Genomic DNA, 16439 nt, shown 5'->3' on the forward strand with positions numbered 1-16439 from the left:
ATCTAGTATCCTACATAAGTTTCTTTTAATACTAAATTCTAGAGTAACACGAAGCAAATTTCACATTCTTGTTACATGTCATTCAGCTGGCATCATACATTCCATATATTTGAAACAGCATTCATGATAGATCTTGTGATTATTTTCCAGAACAGAGAAGTCAACAGACCAAATTATTAAACCAGTCAATTTGGAGGCATTAAGCAAGTGGGTTGGAAAGATTCCAGACGATGTAGTAAAAGACATGGCATCCATTGCACCAATGCTGAAGACTCTTGGTTATGATCCAGAAGCCAACCCACCTGATTATGGAAAACCCGATCCTCGAGTTGCAAACAATACGCTACACGTACAACAAAATTTAGACTACTGGAAACAAAGAGAAGGCGAGATATTAAAATCAAATGGTAGTAAAGACGATTGAAGGATGGTTATTATGAAATGATATGATACTAAAGATGGCATTCATTGAATTCTTTAGTCAGACCTATTTTAAGCATTCGCTTTTAAGAAGCTAAAGTATGTCATCATGAGACAGGTACAATGTAACTGCTTGATAGAGGATTAAATTTTCTTCAGTAATTTTGTGTAAGAGACTTAAGAATATGACTGTTAAGAGCATGTGATTGTTGAATATAGGTGACCTTTAGCCAGGATTTGATTATACGGTTATGCTATATATATAATTACATAGCATAACTTTGTATATACAGTAATACCTCGAACATTCGCGAGGTTAGGTTCCAGAACCAGTCGCGGATCAGGAGGAATCGCAAATGTTTGGTACGAGTCACTAAAAATGCTAATAAATGCTTATTTCTAGGGTTTAAACCCTATATATGACCCAAATCATGCTCCCAAAGCACTTTAATTTCAATTCAAAGTTAGCTTAATACATTACCCCTAAAAAGAGAAATAAATGGTTGACATAAAAATAGAGTACAGTATCGCCTAATGGGTATTTGCCACACTAGCGCATTTACAGTACGGTACATGTATACATGTACTAATATTACCCCTATACTAATTCATTGGCTGCCATTTTCTTTTGCACTCACAGTAAGGTAAAACCAAGTAAGGAATGGGACTGTAAACTTAATGACTGACGTTTTCTTTGTCATTGTCAGGAAGGTAAACTAGGTAAACTTCATATGTCACAGAAGTCATATAACGAAGGTACAATTCAATAAAATAAAGAAAACATGTACGTAGAGGGTACCAATGAAAATTTTGCGAATCCAGAAACGCGAATGTATGAGGTATTACTGTATAGCTGTACTCAGTTGTTGTATAATTGACTTCATCCTCTGTGCTGGAGGTTGGATCCTGAATTCAGAGGTCATTTGTACTTGTTGAAGATTTGGCAGGTGGGTCTTTATTGTTAGCTCTACCAAGTTACAGATCTAAAAAGCTTTTGCAATTGCCTGTTTTCCATTGCCTATCCTTTAGCTCTGCCAGGTTACAGATGGGGAAAGCTTTTGCAATAGCCTGTTTTCCATCGTCTGTCCCTTAGCTCTGCCAGGTTACAGATGGGGAAAGCTTTTGCAATTGCCTGTTTTCCATCGTCTGTCCCTTAGCTCTACCAGGTTACAGATGGGGAAAGCTTTTGCAATAGCCTGTTTTCCATCATCTGTCCCTTAGCTCTGCCAGGTTACAGATGGGAAAAGCTTTTGCAATTGCCTGTTTTCCATTGTTTGTCCCTTAGCATAAGTTTAATATTGCTACATGCTCTGCTCAGGTCCTCGGATGATTGCCATGAAACTTTACACAAATCTTTTTACAAGGTCCAGCTGGTCCTAAATGAAAATGGTGTAACTTGGACATTAAGTAAGGTCACCACTTGAATATTTCTGGGTTTTTTCTAAAAGATACCATGTCAAGTTAGTCCTAAATACAGTGGTGCCAATCTGTTGTCCAATATGGTTCATGTGGTACCATCTTGAAATTTTTACCACTAATTTTTCAGTAGAAATGGTCATACTGACATGGGGGTTTTCCTTAAATACTTCATATGATATCTAGTTGGTGATATACTAAAATGGTGCCAATCCGAGTTCAGATATGGCTACCAGTGATAGCAGACATCTTGGAAATCTTTTAAATGCTTCTTTTCCTGAATATTGTCTGTTTGGTCCAAAATTAAAATGGACTGCTCTTCCTGAATCAATGGTTACATTGACCTGGGTTTTCACCAGACAACTTCTGTGATATGTAGTTGGTCCTAAATGAGAATGGTGATAATTAGTCCTAGAATAGGGCCACCTTGAAAATGAAGTAAAAAGGAGCCATGGTGGTTCAGTGGTTAATGTGCCTAACATGTAATCAAATGGATGTAGGTTTGAATACTACTATCAGATCGGCATGTGTTGGCTAATGTACTGCTGATCAGACTTCTAATTTGTCCACTGGGTAGCCGTCTTGAAAATGTTTTTATAGCTACATCTCAACAGATGGTCAAATAGATGTGGGTTTCACCTATAGTTATTTCTCTTGAAGAAAGGGTGTTACGGTTATGTTCCACATGTTTCACAGAATTTCAGTTTCTGACTCATGTCATCTGCTTGAGGTTACAGTCTGCACCTACATTGGTATAGAAATTGAAGTACCCTAATTTATCTTTCTGTTGTTGAAATTTGAAGATAATCGGACTTGCTAAACATGTTTAATTTTAACTGAAATATTTGTTACACATTTTTGCTTCAAAAAACTGGTGTTCACTCGGAGTGGATGGTTGTATTGACATTGGGCTTTCACTAAACACTTTAGCATTATGCTGCTGGTTCTCAGTGACAGTGGTGCATGGCATATCAGACTTAACAACAGTGGTCATCTTGAAATTAGGTTATCATTACTCCTTATGCATGAGTGGTGGCAGTGACATGGTTGTCTGTGAAACACTTTTTGCAATATTTTGTTAGTTTGGAATGAAAATTTTCATATCTGACCACCTGGGGGCCCCGAGTGGCCGAGTGGTCTAAAGCGCTCTCCATTACAGATCACTGCTCTCTCATCTCTGTCTGCGTGGGTTTGAGTCTCGGATTCCGCCAATGTGGGTATGTGAGAATACTTGCCAGTAGCTTCCCGTGGGTTGGTGGTTCTTTCTGGGGGTTTTCCCAGGTTCTTCCTCCACTATTAATACTGGCCGCCATGTATAGCCTTTCGTGTGCTGAAAAATGGCGTTAAACCCTACAATAACAACAACAACAAGATCTGACCACCAGCATATTGGCACTTATGTGGAGCAGTTTTGAAAACTGACTATGGGGTCAATTCAATGGTCATTGCTTACAGTTTTGTACTTAACTGAATATATGTGTACAGTGACTTGTACAAGTGAATTTTTAACAAGACTTTGTATTTAGTTGCAGTCAAGTGAACAATTTGATTGTCAGCATTCTGACATTTATTTTTAAATCAAATGTGTGTGTATTGGTTAGTGAGCATGAAAGCACATAAAAAGTATGAACAAGTTTTATCAGTTCCAGTTTGTGGATATATTTGATGAATAAATGATGCCACTTGAATAACTTCATTTTTTGCCCCCCCCCCCACTCAGTATTGTGATTTAACCAACATATCATGTGGTTAGATCTTCACATTGTATGAGACAGTTTCATTGATTTATATTAGGTTCAATGTCAAAGGATTTGGCAAGGCACCTACAGATATCTTGTGGATCCATACATGTAAGAAAATATTTTCTATATCAAATTTGGTATGTTAGAGTTCTCAGGAATATCAAAAATTGTTTCAACACTGAGCAGTTAAACAGAATAAAATAACAGAACAAAAACTGAGTTGCCATGAAATCCAGGAAATTGTTTTCAGCTAGTTGAATTGGACTTGATGAAAATTTGGCTCATAGGTACTTATTGTTTTATTTGTTCCTGAAGATTTACTGTTTGCTTATGATAATAACCAATTAGTCCATAAATCTTAATGTCTTTAGTCCATAAACCTTAATGTCTTTAGTCCATAAACGTTAACGTCTTAAGTCCATAATCCTTAATGTCTTTAGTCCATAAACCTTAATGTCTTTAGTCCATAAACTTTAATGTATTAGTTTACCAGATCAAAAGATTTTTAGTTGGTAATCTAGACCTCATGCCCATAATACAATAATATATATAAAGACAAAATCACCTGAAGCACACATACAGTATACATATTGTGTTTTTATTATACATTATATGTAGTTTCTTAACACAGCAAATGGTATGAAATGATGCTACTCTGTAAATAACAAAATGATTTTGTGTTTTCATAAAGCAATAAAATGTTTCTGGAGATGGGCTATAATACTGAGGTTTGTCCCAATATTTTTCACTTAGATCTTGATAATGAAAAAAAAATGCATGATAATCATCTTCTACAAATATCAAAATACTGTGAGAAAAAAAAAAACAAATGATACGAAGTAGTAACACTATCGTATCTACCAATCACTATGAAAAGCTTATGACTACATCGGAATCTCGAAGCGCTTTATGAGATAAATAGGTAAACCTATTGAAAGATATTTCTCAACATTTAGTAATGTTTTATGATTTTGATAATACTTTCATTTTGACAACTGTTTGATGTTCCCATTAGATTTGACTACTACAGTTCTTCACTCTTTAAGAGAATGCTGTTAAAAACACACTACCATTTCCAAAATCTTGCAGTATCCATACAAAGATGAATAAATGTCTAGCATGATGCTCATCTAACACAACCATTAGCATCTAATGATTTATGCATTCTGCTGGGTTTCTGTTCCTGTCCTGATGTAATAATTGACACCAATATTTAACACATCTTGTGTAGTAACACACAACATTAGTCTGCCACATTCTCCAAGTGCTGTGTAATTATTCATGTTGTATTTAGTTCACTATTGCATATCAAGTTTTCAAGATTATAACAAGTAGTAAGTGTAACATATGTACCGTAAGTTTTACAAATGTCAGAATATCATCTTCAGAATGATGGGAGGGGGTAGATAGATGACAGTTAGATCTGTATTTTGATTGGAATGAACATATATGGTAAACAGGTGATCAAGGCAGAAGGTGCATTTATATTACAATTTGTTTATTATGTGTGTGTGTGTGTATATGTCATAATACTGGTATCTATATGTATTCCATGGTCAAATTTGACAAGATCTAATCATTTGTTATAAAAAAAACTGCTGATAAGTCAAACTTTTTCAGCATTTACAATTTGTTTATTATGTGTGTGTGTGTGTGTATATGTCATAATACTGGTATCTATATGTATTCCATGGTCAAATTTGACAAGATCTAATCATTTGTTATAAAAAAAAACTGATAAGTCAAACTTTTTCAGCATTTACTAGGTGTTCTAAATAATGTTTGAAAATGACTTTATATATAGATATAGGGTGTGTGTGATAATAGTGGTATGTCTGTGTGTCATGGTCAAATTTGACAAGTTCTAGTCACTATACAAAACTGCTGATAAGTATTTTAGCATGTACATGGTGCTCTAAATCAGTGTTTCCGCAAGGACAGCAAAAGTCATCATGAGAAAATTTTACCACTACAAGTGTTAATCAACCAGTCTCATCAGTGCATGGCTTATCATTTGCATGGAGTGGAGAAAATTATATTGTTAACAGTACTTTAGAGTAGAAAATGAAGGCGTTTCTGACCTTTACATGAGCTGCATTTGTAACAGACAGCGTTACAAGTCAACACGACACTATAGTTTGTTCCACACAGCATCATGAATTTTATCTTATCTGTAACTCTGTAAAATTATAAGGTCAGCATCATTAAATGTAGCTAAAAGTACCTAATTTGTTTCACATGAAGTATTTAAAACGAAAATTAGGTACTTTTAGCTACATTTAATGACCTGACTTGAAAATTTGCAGAGTTAATGATAGGATATAATAATGTGGAACAAATGTGAATCCCATTCTAGTATCATCACTGTCAGTAACCAACTTAATCTACACACAATTAACAACTTTGGTTCAGAGTTCACTTAGAAAGTCAATAGTGTTTCTGTGCAATGCATAAGATGTTTATTTTTAATGGCTTGCTGTGAATGAAAGCTTTTAACATCAGCAAGGCTAGATCGCATGACTTAGCTGGTTCCCCAGCAACAAACACAAGGTTACTAATTCATTTTGAACAAAAGTAAATAAAAGAACCAATGGTATGCCCCCCCAAAAATGAGACCCCATAACAAAGAAATATCTTGATACTCAAGCATTTGTTTGACAACTTGGAGAATATCACTGATTTAGTGCCGACGTTGATACATAAATTGAAATATGTAATTGCCTGTTGAAATGGAAATTCCTTATTAATTTCTTTGCAGTAGTTCTTGATTTCTCTGTGTTTGAATTCGAAATATGTGTCATTGAAGGTGAAAATGCCTTTGACAAGTAGTCCTTTGAAATTAGAATGTTGTGTTCATCTTCTTCTGCAGCACATGTACTGGGAAATTGTGTAGATTTATCATTAGTTGTTTGTATTTTTAAATAATGAACTGATTGATCTCTGTGCCGTGATTACATATTCTTCAGCACAATCAGAATGAAGCAGAAAGTGGATGCTTGGATAGACATCTATGAAACTGAAGGGAAGTTCTTTAATTTGTATTGTTTCATCTTGAGTCAAATATCAAACACTTGCCATCCATCAAAGAGATAAGCCAACTCCTTCTGGCGCTGTGTTGTTGCCGACAATCACTGATTAAAGTCTGCAGGGATATGGTGATACAACTGTATGAAAAGAATAAGTTAGCTTTGTACAGACTTTGATGTTAAGACAGTTAACCTTCGAGACGTAAAACATATTTTACAGTTTGTGTGTACATAAATACCAACAGCCTCGTCTCTCCGGTACAGAGTCAAATTGTATTGGCAAAAATCGGCATATACATGTACTGGTGTAATGGAACATCTTTTAAATAATGTTTCAAAATTGACTTTCCAAGTAGGCCATCTGCTTACAGAAGTTACTGGTCTGTCTCAAAACATTTACTATCTTATCTGTCAGTGTGTTAGATTTACTGATATGTGCCAAAAATAAATGATTTTATTAAAAGAATTTAGCATTTATTGTGGAATTTGTAATTTTAACATTTTAGACAATCAATCATTGCTGAACATCTGAGGCATGTTCAACTAAAGATCAAAACTCCAATGTCTGACATATTATGTTAATTGAAATTGCATAATGCTAATATATCCATGTTAACGATATTGTAGATGTTTATGCAGTAAATTTAATCAAGTATAACCTTAACTCAAAATATTAACATTATTGATAACACTGATGAAGACACTGTCACTGCCACTAAAAAAGTGACGTCTGTATATCACTCTGCTTACACTGGTGAGACAGAACACTGGTGAGACAGATATGATCTTTACTCTGACAAACTAACTAGCCAGAAAAATTGTCATGTCAAACAGAAAAAAATCAGTGGTTACATGATTAGAGGTAGATGGTTATTTTGAATGTTTCATGTATAAATGTACACTTTGTGTCAAGCCATACACATTTACAAAATGAGCAGATAATGAGACTATTGGTGACATAGTTAAGATTGAGGGAAGAAAGGCTTCTGTATTCGTGATTATAGTAATTTGAACTTTTTCAAAAATGTCCACATTTTTAAAAAATGATTCACATTGATTACATCTGTCGAGGTGAGCATACAGTTGATTCATATATCCATCCATCTTGTCACATTCTGTTCGATATATATATCAAATATTTCATTAATGGAGCTTTTATCTACTCAGATTAAAATCACATCCTTTCATTGTGTCGGTAAGTATAATATGGATTGGAAATTATTTTTCCATTTGTAGTCCTTTTATTGCACAGTCAAAAGGTTGCTGTTGAATTCACTAAGTGAATCAGTATTATTTAGTTGTTTTTTTGTTGTCTTAATTATATATTTTAGCTACTGTATCCTCCATTATCAGTTTTTTTAAATTTATTATTACGTGATTAGCAACAAAATTTAGATTATTGATGCAGTTTTGGCCACTACTGGAATCTTTTTATTGCAAAAATTAAGGTATGTACTGTTGTTTTTATTTTTAAAAGTCATGTTGTTGATCTTACATCTTTATAATGCATTGGAAAAAGATAATAAAACCATGGGGCCTCATATTTATGACTGCAGGGTGTAGAAACATTTTGTTTGTGGGATACACAACTCTACCATCAACACTTGGCACCATGGTCAAAATAACATGTTATTCACATGGCCCAAGGTTCTGCATTGAGTCTGTGTGGACTTTTATCCTTTGTTTCTTGGGAAATGGAAAGCTTCCTAATGAAAAAATGTGTGTGTGTGTGTGTGTTACAAACATATCACAGGGTTCCAACTGGTGTATCACGTAATACATTACTGGGGATATAGCAAAAGGTGATATCAAGATACGCTTTAGAAATGGGACCATTCGGCTTTATTGTATCTAGACTTTATGTATTGATAATGACATTCTCCACTCTTTACTAATCAGAATTTTAGAATTTTGTTGAAACTCAATATGACAGCTGTTACTGGGTTTAATTTTCTCAGACCTTAGGCAAACCTAATTTTTGTGTTATTATGGCCATAACTCAGTATTGACAATAGTTGTATGCAGATTGTATATTTTTATACCTTGTTGCGGATCAACAGGAAGAGTATTGATGGGGCATTTTTGTTAGCCATTGTTAATTATTTACAGTTTGATACCTTTGTAAACATAAATGTGGAGTGTTACAAACTAACAGACTTCATATTTACCAGCATGAATGGAAATCGATGGATAGGTTTATTCATTTATACAGTGGCAAATTTATTGAAAAGAAGGTATATTATTCTTTTTTTTTTACCTTGCCTTATTTAGTGCAAAAAGCTTTTTCAAATTACTTTCTCTGGCAGTTTTAGCTGTGTGATACTTATAATGCCATGAAACATTCCAAGCAAGTGAACTATATCATGATTGTTTGATTTGATGATATATTGTACAGTACATTTGGTTATACAGTCAAAAACATCTTAGTTGTTTAATACACTAGAACCAACCTTGAAAGACTACCATTTATGCATCATCCCTCCCAAATCCAGATCTGCCAAGGCAAGTGGGCTCTCATGACACAGGTTTTCTGTCATTTCATGGTCTTTTAAGTGAGGTTGTACTGTAATAGTCAATATTTCAAAACTTTTAAGAACAGAGTGAGAAAAATCCAGTCTGAACTATGACCACTTTCATTATGCCCAGTCTGAACTATGACTACTTTCATTATGCCCAGTCTGAATATTAAGTGCCTTCAGAGTGTTTGTTCTCAACTCTTAACTGTCTTTGGTGTACCCATTCTAAACTAAATCTGCAAATTATGTACCCATTTCGAATTAAAACTACCTTGGTGTACCCATTCTGAACTAATCTTTCATGTTCCCCTTCTGAACTACAACCACCATCTGTGTTAACATTTTAAACCATAATTGTGTATGATGTATCCAAACTAAATTATAACTGTCTTCTGTGTTTTGCATTTTAAACCATAACTGCCGATGATGTACTCAAACTGAACTATAACTGCCTTTGGTGGGCCCATTTAGGACTACCTTTGGTGTGCCCATTCTGAACTATAGCTGCCTTTGGTGTGCCCATTCTGGACTACCTTAGGTGTACCATTCTGAATTACAGCTGCCTTTGGTGTGCCAATTCTGTGGGTACAGCCATTTTGGGAGTGCAAATTCCATGGGTACAGATTGGATCTTTATGTTGTCACATTGGGAGTGCCGATTCCATGGGTACAGATTACATCTTTATATTGTCAGATTGATAAAGTGCTGATTTCATGGGTACATAAAGGATTCTTCTTTATGTGTTAGATTTGGAGCTTATTGGTTAGGAGAGATTTCATGAAAATGTGTGTGTGTGTGACTGTTGCAGGGACAGTTTATTAAAGTCTACTGTTACATTGTTTTTTCTAGTCTTTTACAAGTTACATTAATTGCAATTGCTGCCTCAGTAGTCTAAAATATATTAGTAGAATCTTCCCACTCTGGACATCAAGGCTCATTTGTTTTACAGGCTGAACCCTGGCCTGGTAGCAAACATCATTTACATATATATATATATATATGTTTATGTATATTAATTCAGTGGCTATTTGAGGTACATGTATGTTTATGTATATTAATTAAATGGCCATTTACAGTACATGTATGTCCATGTATATTAATTAAATGGCTATTTACAGTACATGTATGTTTATGTATGTTAATTAAATATATATTTACCGTATATGTATGTGTATGTATATTAATTAAATAGCTATTTACTTGTGTCTTTTGTGTTCTTTATAAGGGACATGATATAAAGAATGTTTTATACAAAGGGACAGTTGTTTACAAGGGCAGATCCACACGAAGGATAATTTCTACAACTCATTCTTTTTCATGTTCATGACATTTTACCTGTGATTAAAGGGTACATGTCCATAAAGTACATACCTTTGTGGTTCATCAGGTATCCTACATAACAGGTTTGCTTTAATTGAAGTCACTCTTTTATGGTTCTGTTGATTTTGCTGTTGCATTTATGTTTCGCTGCATCAATAATTTGTTGTGTCAGTTTCTTATTGTATCACTGTTTTAAAAAATCCAAATTTTGTCTTTAAATCTTAGGTCTAAAGAGAATTGAAACGCAAAAAAAACATTATGAGACCAGCTTAAATGCTGACTATTCTGTTCTCAGGATCTCCTGTTCACAGTCACTTCACAATACATTTAAGTTCTTGAATCATAAACCCATTTTGTAATAGTTTTCAAAGAGGGATTTATTTTTATTTTGTACATCATTCATGTCAGTCAATGAAATTTTCAAAAAGAGGGCCCATTATCAGTTTTATGCTGAAATCGTCATTGTGATTATTTTTTACTAGACTGAATCGTTTTCCATTATTTGTGTGCAAATAAAATTATGAACCAATTGTGGAGCATGTATTTTTATGGAATGTCACATTCAGTTGATAATTACCATTCTGTTAAGGTCAATCCCATATGTTTGGGTATGAAAAGATTCAGCTGTTACATTACATTTTATATCGGGGGCCCCGAGTGGCCGAGTGGTCTAAAGCGCTCACTGTTCCGGATCACTGCCATCTCACCTCTGTCTGCATAGGTTCGAGTCCAAGGCTCGGCTAGCGTGGGTACGTGGGAAAAGCCTGCCAGTAGCTTCTCCTGGGTCGGTGGTTCTTCCCTGGGTTTTCCAGGGTTCTTCCTCCATCAGTTATACTGGCCGCCATGTATAGCCTATCTTGTACTGAAAAATGGCATTAAACCCTAGATCAACAACAACAATAACAACATTTTATATCATTCCTCTAGACAATTTGATAGGCTATGTGAAAATGTATATTATGAATATTATATTTTGATGTGGGCTGCTGAATCCAAAACCAAGTACAGTTTTAGTATTTTGCTTTGGGCTGAATTCAGAAACAAAGTACAATTTCTGTAGTTTAATGTGGGCTGAATCCAAACCAAAATACAATTTCTGTATAAAATAATATACAAAATATTTGAAACATTAAGTCTCAAATAAACTTTTGCTAAAAGGAAAAAATATTCTATCTTTTGACATTAAAATGTCTTGAATGGGGAGAACATAAAATCTGTGTATAAGACATAATAACATTATCATCAGGTCTATTCACAGAATTTGGTCACATGACTAAAACGAACATGGCTTGAATTTTACAGATGGAACCTTAATCTTTAAACTTTGATTACATTTTAATTTTCAGCCAGTAATTTGGATGAAATTCAAATGCCGCTTCATATTGAACAATTATATTTCACAAGTCTAGGTTAAAAACCTGTTGCTGAAATTTCTTTCAGAAAATGCTTCAGGGCCAATCAGTTGATATTGTCTATCACTTCATCCATTTTACTATTTGTTATGGATTATAATTTTATCCACATGAACAATTTTTTAACAAATTCTTTTTGCATTTCAAAAATCTTCTATGCTTATCCATGTTTTGCTTTACAATACTGTATTTTGGCTATTATTTTCTTAAGTTTTTATTTGTGTTCATTTAAAAAATAATCACATAGGTCACTCAGACATCTATACATCTGAAACCCATTTCAGGTTAAATGGCACTCAGTCATCTATACACCTCAAAGCCATTTCAGGTTAAATGGCACTCAGTCATCTAAACACCTCAAAGCCATTTCAGGTTAAATGGCACTCAGTCATCTATACATCTCAAAGCCATTTCAGGTTAAATGGCACTCAGTCATCTTTACACCTCAAAAACCATTTCAGGTTAAATGGTACTCAGTCATCTATACATCTCAAAGCCATTTCAGGTTAAATGGCACTCAGTCATCTTTACACCTCAAAAACCATTTCAGGTTAAATGGCACTCAGTCATCTATACATCTCAAAGCCATTTCAGGTTAAATGGCACTCAGTCATCTATACACCTCAAACCCATTTCAGTTTAAATGGCACTCAGACATCTAAACACCTCAAAAACCATTTCAGGTTAAATGGCACTCAGTCATCTATACACCTCAAAGCCATTTCAGGGTGAAATGTGGTTCATTTTGTTCAATAAAAGATTTTCAGTACTTTTTTGTAAATATGATTCAGAAAAATCACATGGATATTTATGCCAGGACATTAATATCTAAATTTGTTACTTGCAAGATTTATTTAGAAAAATCACAAGTATTTATATAGGGACCTTAAAATACATTTTGAAATGACATCTCCAAAATTCTTCCTTGATTTGCATCTCATTACAGTTATAAGCAAGGGAGACAATTTATCTTTTTAATCTTTTTTACATTCTTTTACTTTTTTTTATTTACAAACTGTTTCACACTATTGTATTAAATGATGGTCTTAGGTATAATAAATTGTTTGGGTTTCTAAAAAATATTTTTTTCAGGTCACTGCTGGAGTTTCATTTAATTTCTTGTTGCTCGATATTGCATAAGACATGCTGTGTGTTAGCACTTTGCATTATCACTGTTATCACAACCAAACTTGAATAGTTTTAAATGGCTGAGAGAGTAACAAAGATTTCGTATGGAAAAGGTATTGGAAACAATTAAGTTAATATATTTTCCAACTCATGGAAATTATTTTTCAACTAATCATTTGAAAGTTGATTACCAGAGGTGTAAAACTTGTCACATATTTAGTATTTCTCATTAGTTCCATTACACTCTACTTTGTTCTTGCTTGCCAATTATTATGCAGGCATTTTATCATTACCTTTATGAAAATGGAGTAGTTGATTCACTTGTTCTGTACATAATGTTACCATGCAGGCATTGTATCATTACCTTTATGAAAATGGAGTAGATGATTGACTTGTTCTATACGTAACATTACCATGCAGCATTGTATCATTACCTTTATGTTCTATACATAATGTTACCATGCAGTCATTGTATCATTACCTTTATGAAAATGGAATAGTTGATTGGCTTGACCTGTACATAATGTTACCATGCAGGCATTGTATCATTACCTTTATGAAAAGTAAATAGTTGATTGACTTGTTCTATACATAACATTACCATGCAGGCATTTTATCATTACCTTTATGAAAATGGAGTAGTTGATTCACTTGTTCTATACATAATGTTACCATGCAGACATTTTATCATTACCTTTATGAAAATGGAATAGTTGATTGACTTGTTCTGTACATAATGTTACCATGCAGGCATTGTATCATTACCTTTATGAAAATGGAGTAGTTGATTGACTTGTTCTGTACATAATGTTACCATGCAGGCATTGTATCATTACCTTTATGAAAATGGAATAGTTGATTGACTTGTTCTGTACATATGTTACCATGCAGGCATTGTATCATTACCTTTATGAAAATGGAATAGTTGATTGACTTGTTCTGTACATAATGTTACCATGCAGGCATTGTATCATTACCTTTATGAAAATGGAGTAGTTGATTGACTTGTTCTGTACATAATGTTACCATGCAGGCATTGTATCATTACCTTTATGAAAATGGAATAGTTGATTGACTTGTTCTGTACATATGTTACCATGCAGGCATTATATCATTACCTTTATGAAAATGGAGTAGTTGATTGACTTGTTCTGTACATATGTTACCATGCAGGCATTGTATCATTACTTTTATGAAAATGGAGTAGTTGATTGACTTGTTCTGTACATAATGTTACCATGCAGGCATTGTATCATTACCTTTATGAAAATGGAATAGTTGATTGACTTGTTCTGTACATATGTTACCATGCAGGCATTGTATCATTACCTTTATGAAAATGGAATAGTTGATTGACTTGTTCTGTACAAATGTTACCATGCAGGCATTGTATCATTACCTTTATGAAAATGGAATAGTTGATTGACTTGTCCTGTACATAACGTTACCATGCAGGCATTGTATCATAATGTTTATGAAATATGGAATACATTATTGGCTTGTTCTGTACTTCATGTCATTGTATAGGCATTGTGTCATTATACTAATGAAACATGGAATACTATATTGGTTTGTTATTTACAATATAGCATTTCCTTACTACCAATTATGATGTCATATTTTATCACAGAGAATTGAAGTTTAGTTCTTTACTTTCTCCTGCTCAACAAAAATATCCGTATTAGACTGTAATACTTTTGATCAAATTTTGTAAATCAATTTTGTAGAAACTTTGCTCCTTTTCTGTGTTTGTAATACTGCTATCCATAGATGCATTTACCTGTTTTAAATTAGTTGGTTTGTATATTGCATATATTGGGGGTGGACAATTTTCTAGAAATTAAGGTGGCATATATTTTTTGTAGTAACATGGCCCAAAGAACGGGAGGGTGTCATTTTTTAAATCAAGATGGTGTATTTTTGTGATAGTAAGAGGGTTCTAAGACCATGTCACTTTTTTAGAAATCAAGGTGGTGTATTCTTGTAGTAATTTGGTTCTTAGAATGAGGGTATACATATTTTAGAACTCAAGATTGTGTATTTTTGTTATGGTAACAGGGTTTTAAGTATGGGGAGAGCCAGATTTTTAGAAATCAAGGTGGTGCATTTTTGTTGTAGTAACAGGGTTCTAAGATTGAAAATGGCAAACATTCTTTTGTTTGTGATATTGTCACAATGCATATGCATTTTTTTGTCGGTATGCATTAAATTTATTTAAATGATTACAATGTTTGTTTTTTCATGTAGTGATTGTATCATGTATTAACATATGATATTAAAATGGTCCAATTTTAATGGTACTGGCCTTGTGTATCTTATTTGTCTCTATTAGAAATGGTCCTTTTTGAGTGGTACTAGCCTTGTGCATACTAGTTGTCTCAATTAAAAATGATCCTTTTTGAGTGGTACTGGCATTGACTATACTAGTCGTCTCTGTTAGGATTGGTCCTTTTTGAGTGGTACTGGTCTTGAGTATACTAGTTGTCTCTATTAGAAATAACCCTTTTTGAGTGATACCAACCGTGTGTATTATAGTTGTCACTATTAGAAATGGTCCATTTAGAATGGTACTGGCCTTCTGTATAATATTTGTTTCTATTAGAATCTGTCATGTTGGGGTGTTTAAATCAAACTTGTATATTAAAAGCATCATTACACAACTATTAACCTGCGTAATCAGCTGCAGTATTTACATATATTTGCCTTTTTATATGTCGCCTGGTCTAGCTTGCTGCGACAAAAATATTAAAGGACAGTAGAACGCAGTTTTCTTCCTAACTTTATGACCAACGGAAAGTGAAAGGTTTCAATTAAAGTATGTCAGCGTGGTCATCATGTACGTGCCTTTTTTTTTTTTTTTCTTTTTTTTTTGTCCTAAATAAAATAACAGTTGTTGTTTCAAAGCTTAATGCCGAGGTAGTTTTACCATAGTCTGTTCATTGTGGAGTAATGTGCACTGCAGTTGTCATCATAAAACTTGCAGACGAAAATTATGGATCTCTATGGCCATGCGCAGTCTCGTAAGGCTGCTAAACTGGATCAAGAAAAGAGACGTCTAGTCTTTTCCAGTACCCAGCGCTTCCCTTGTGACATCTTAGCGCCACATTCAGCCGGGTGATATTGGATCACATCTCATGACTGACATAAAATATCCATGTAATTAAACGCTGATTTTGTCAGCGAGGAATATCGATCGTCATGCAAGCGATATAAACTCAGTATTTGCCATTAAAGACATCTGTCATCAGCATAGTTGTAACAATACACCTATATAACCTACGTGATTCCAACTTTAGGAGAGAGCATCACGATTTTAGGAACGTAATTTTAGCTGTCAAATATTTTCATAAATGAATTGGTCGCATTATAGTGTCTGTCTCTGGGATGTAAAATGAGCATGGAAATTATTAAAGCTGCAACTAATATCCAAACATTTTGATTAGAACACTTTTTGGGAGA

General features: G+C 33.9%; 1 protein-coding gene across 4 annotated transcripts in view; it reads left to right on the forward strand.

The window, feature by feature from the left end:
* Nucleotides 1-15275, forward strand: part of LOC149777417 (protein-tyrosine sulfotransferase-like) — a 56401-nt gene extending 41126 nt beyond the window's left edge. For 2 of the 4 annotated variants that reach the window (XM_089942043.1, XM_089942042.1), the window contains exon 3: nucleotides 151-15275. In XM_089942043.1, the coding sequence (XP_089798169.1) occupies nucleotides 151-424 (274 nt within the window). In that variant the 3' untranslated portion in view covers nucleotides 425-15275. The remainder of the gene's footprint in view (nucleotides 1-150) is intronic. The other 2 variants (XR_016416174.1, XR_016416173.1) reach the window with 2 other exon arrangements.
* The last annotated feature ends 1164 nt before the right edge of the window (nucleotides 15276-16439 follow it).

This window comes from Sinohyriopsis cumingii, chromosome 18 (genome assembly GCF_028554795.1).
Source record: "Sinohyriopsis cumingii isolate HCF-2022 chromosome 18, ASM2855479v2, whole genome shotgun sequence".
Classification (NCBI taxonomy): Eukaryota; Metazoa; Mollusca; class Bivalvia; order Unionida; family Unionidae; genus Sinohyriopsis; species Sinohyriopsis cumingii.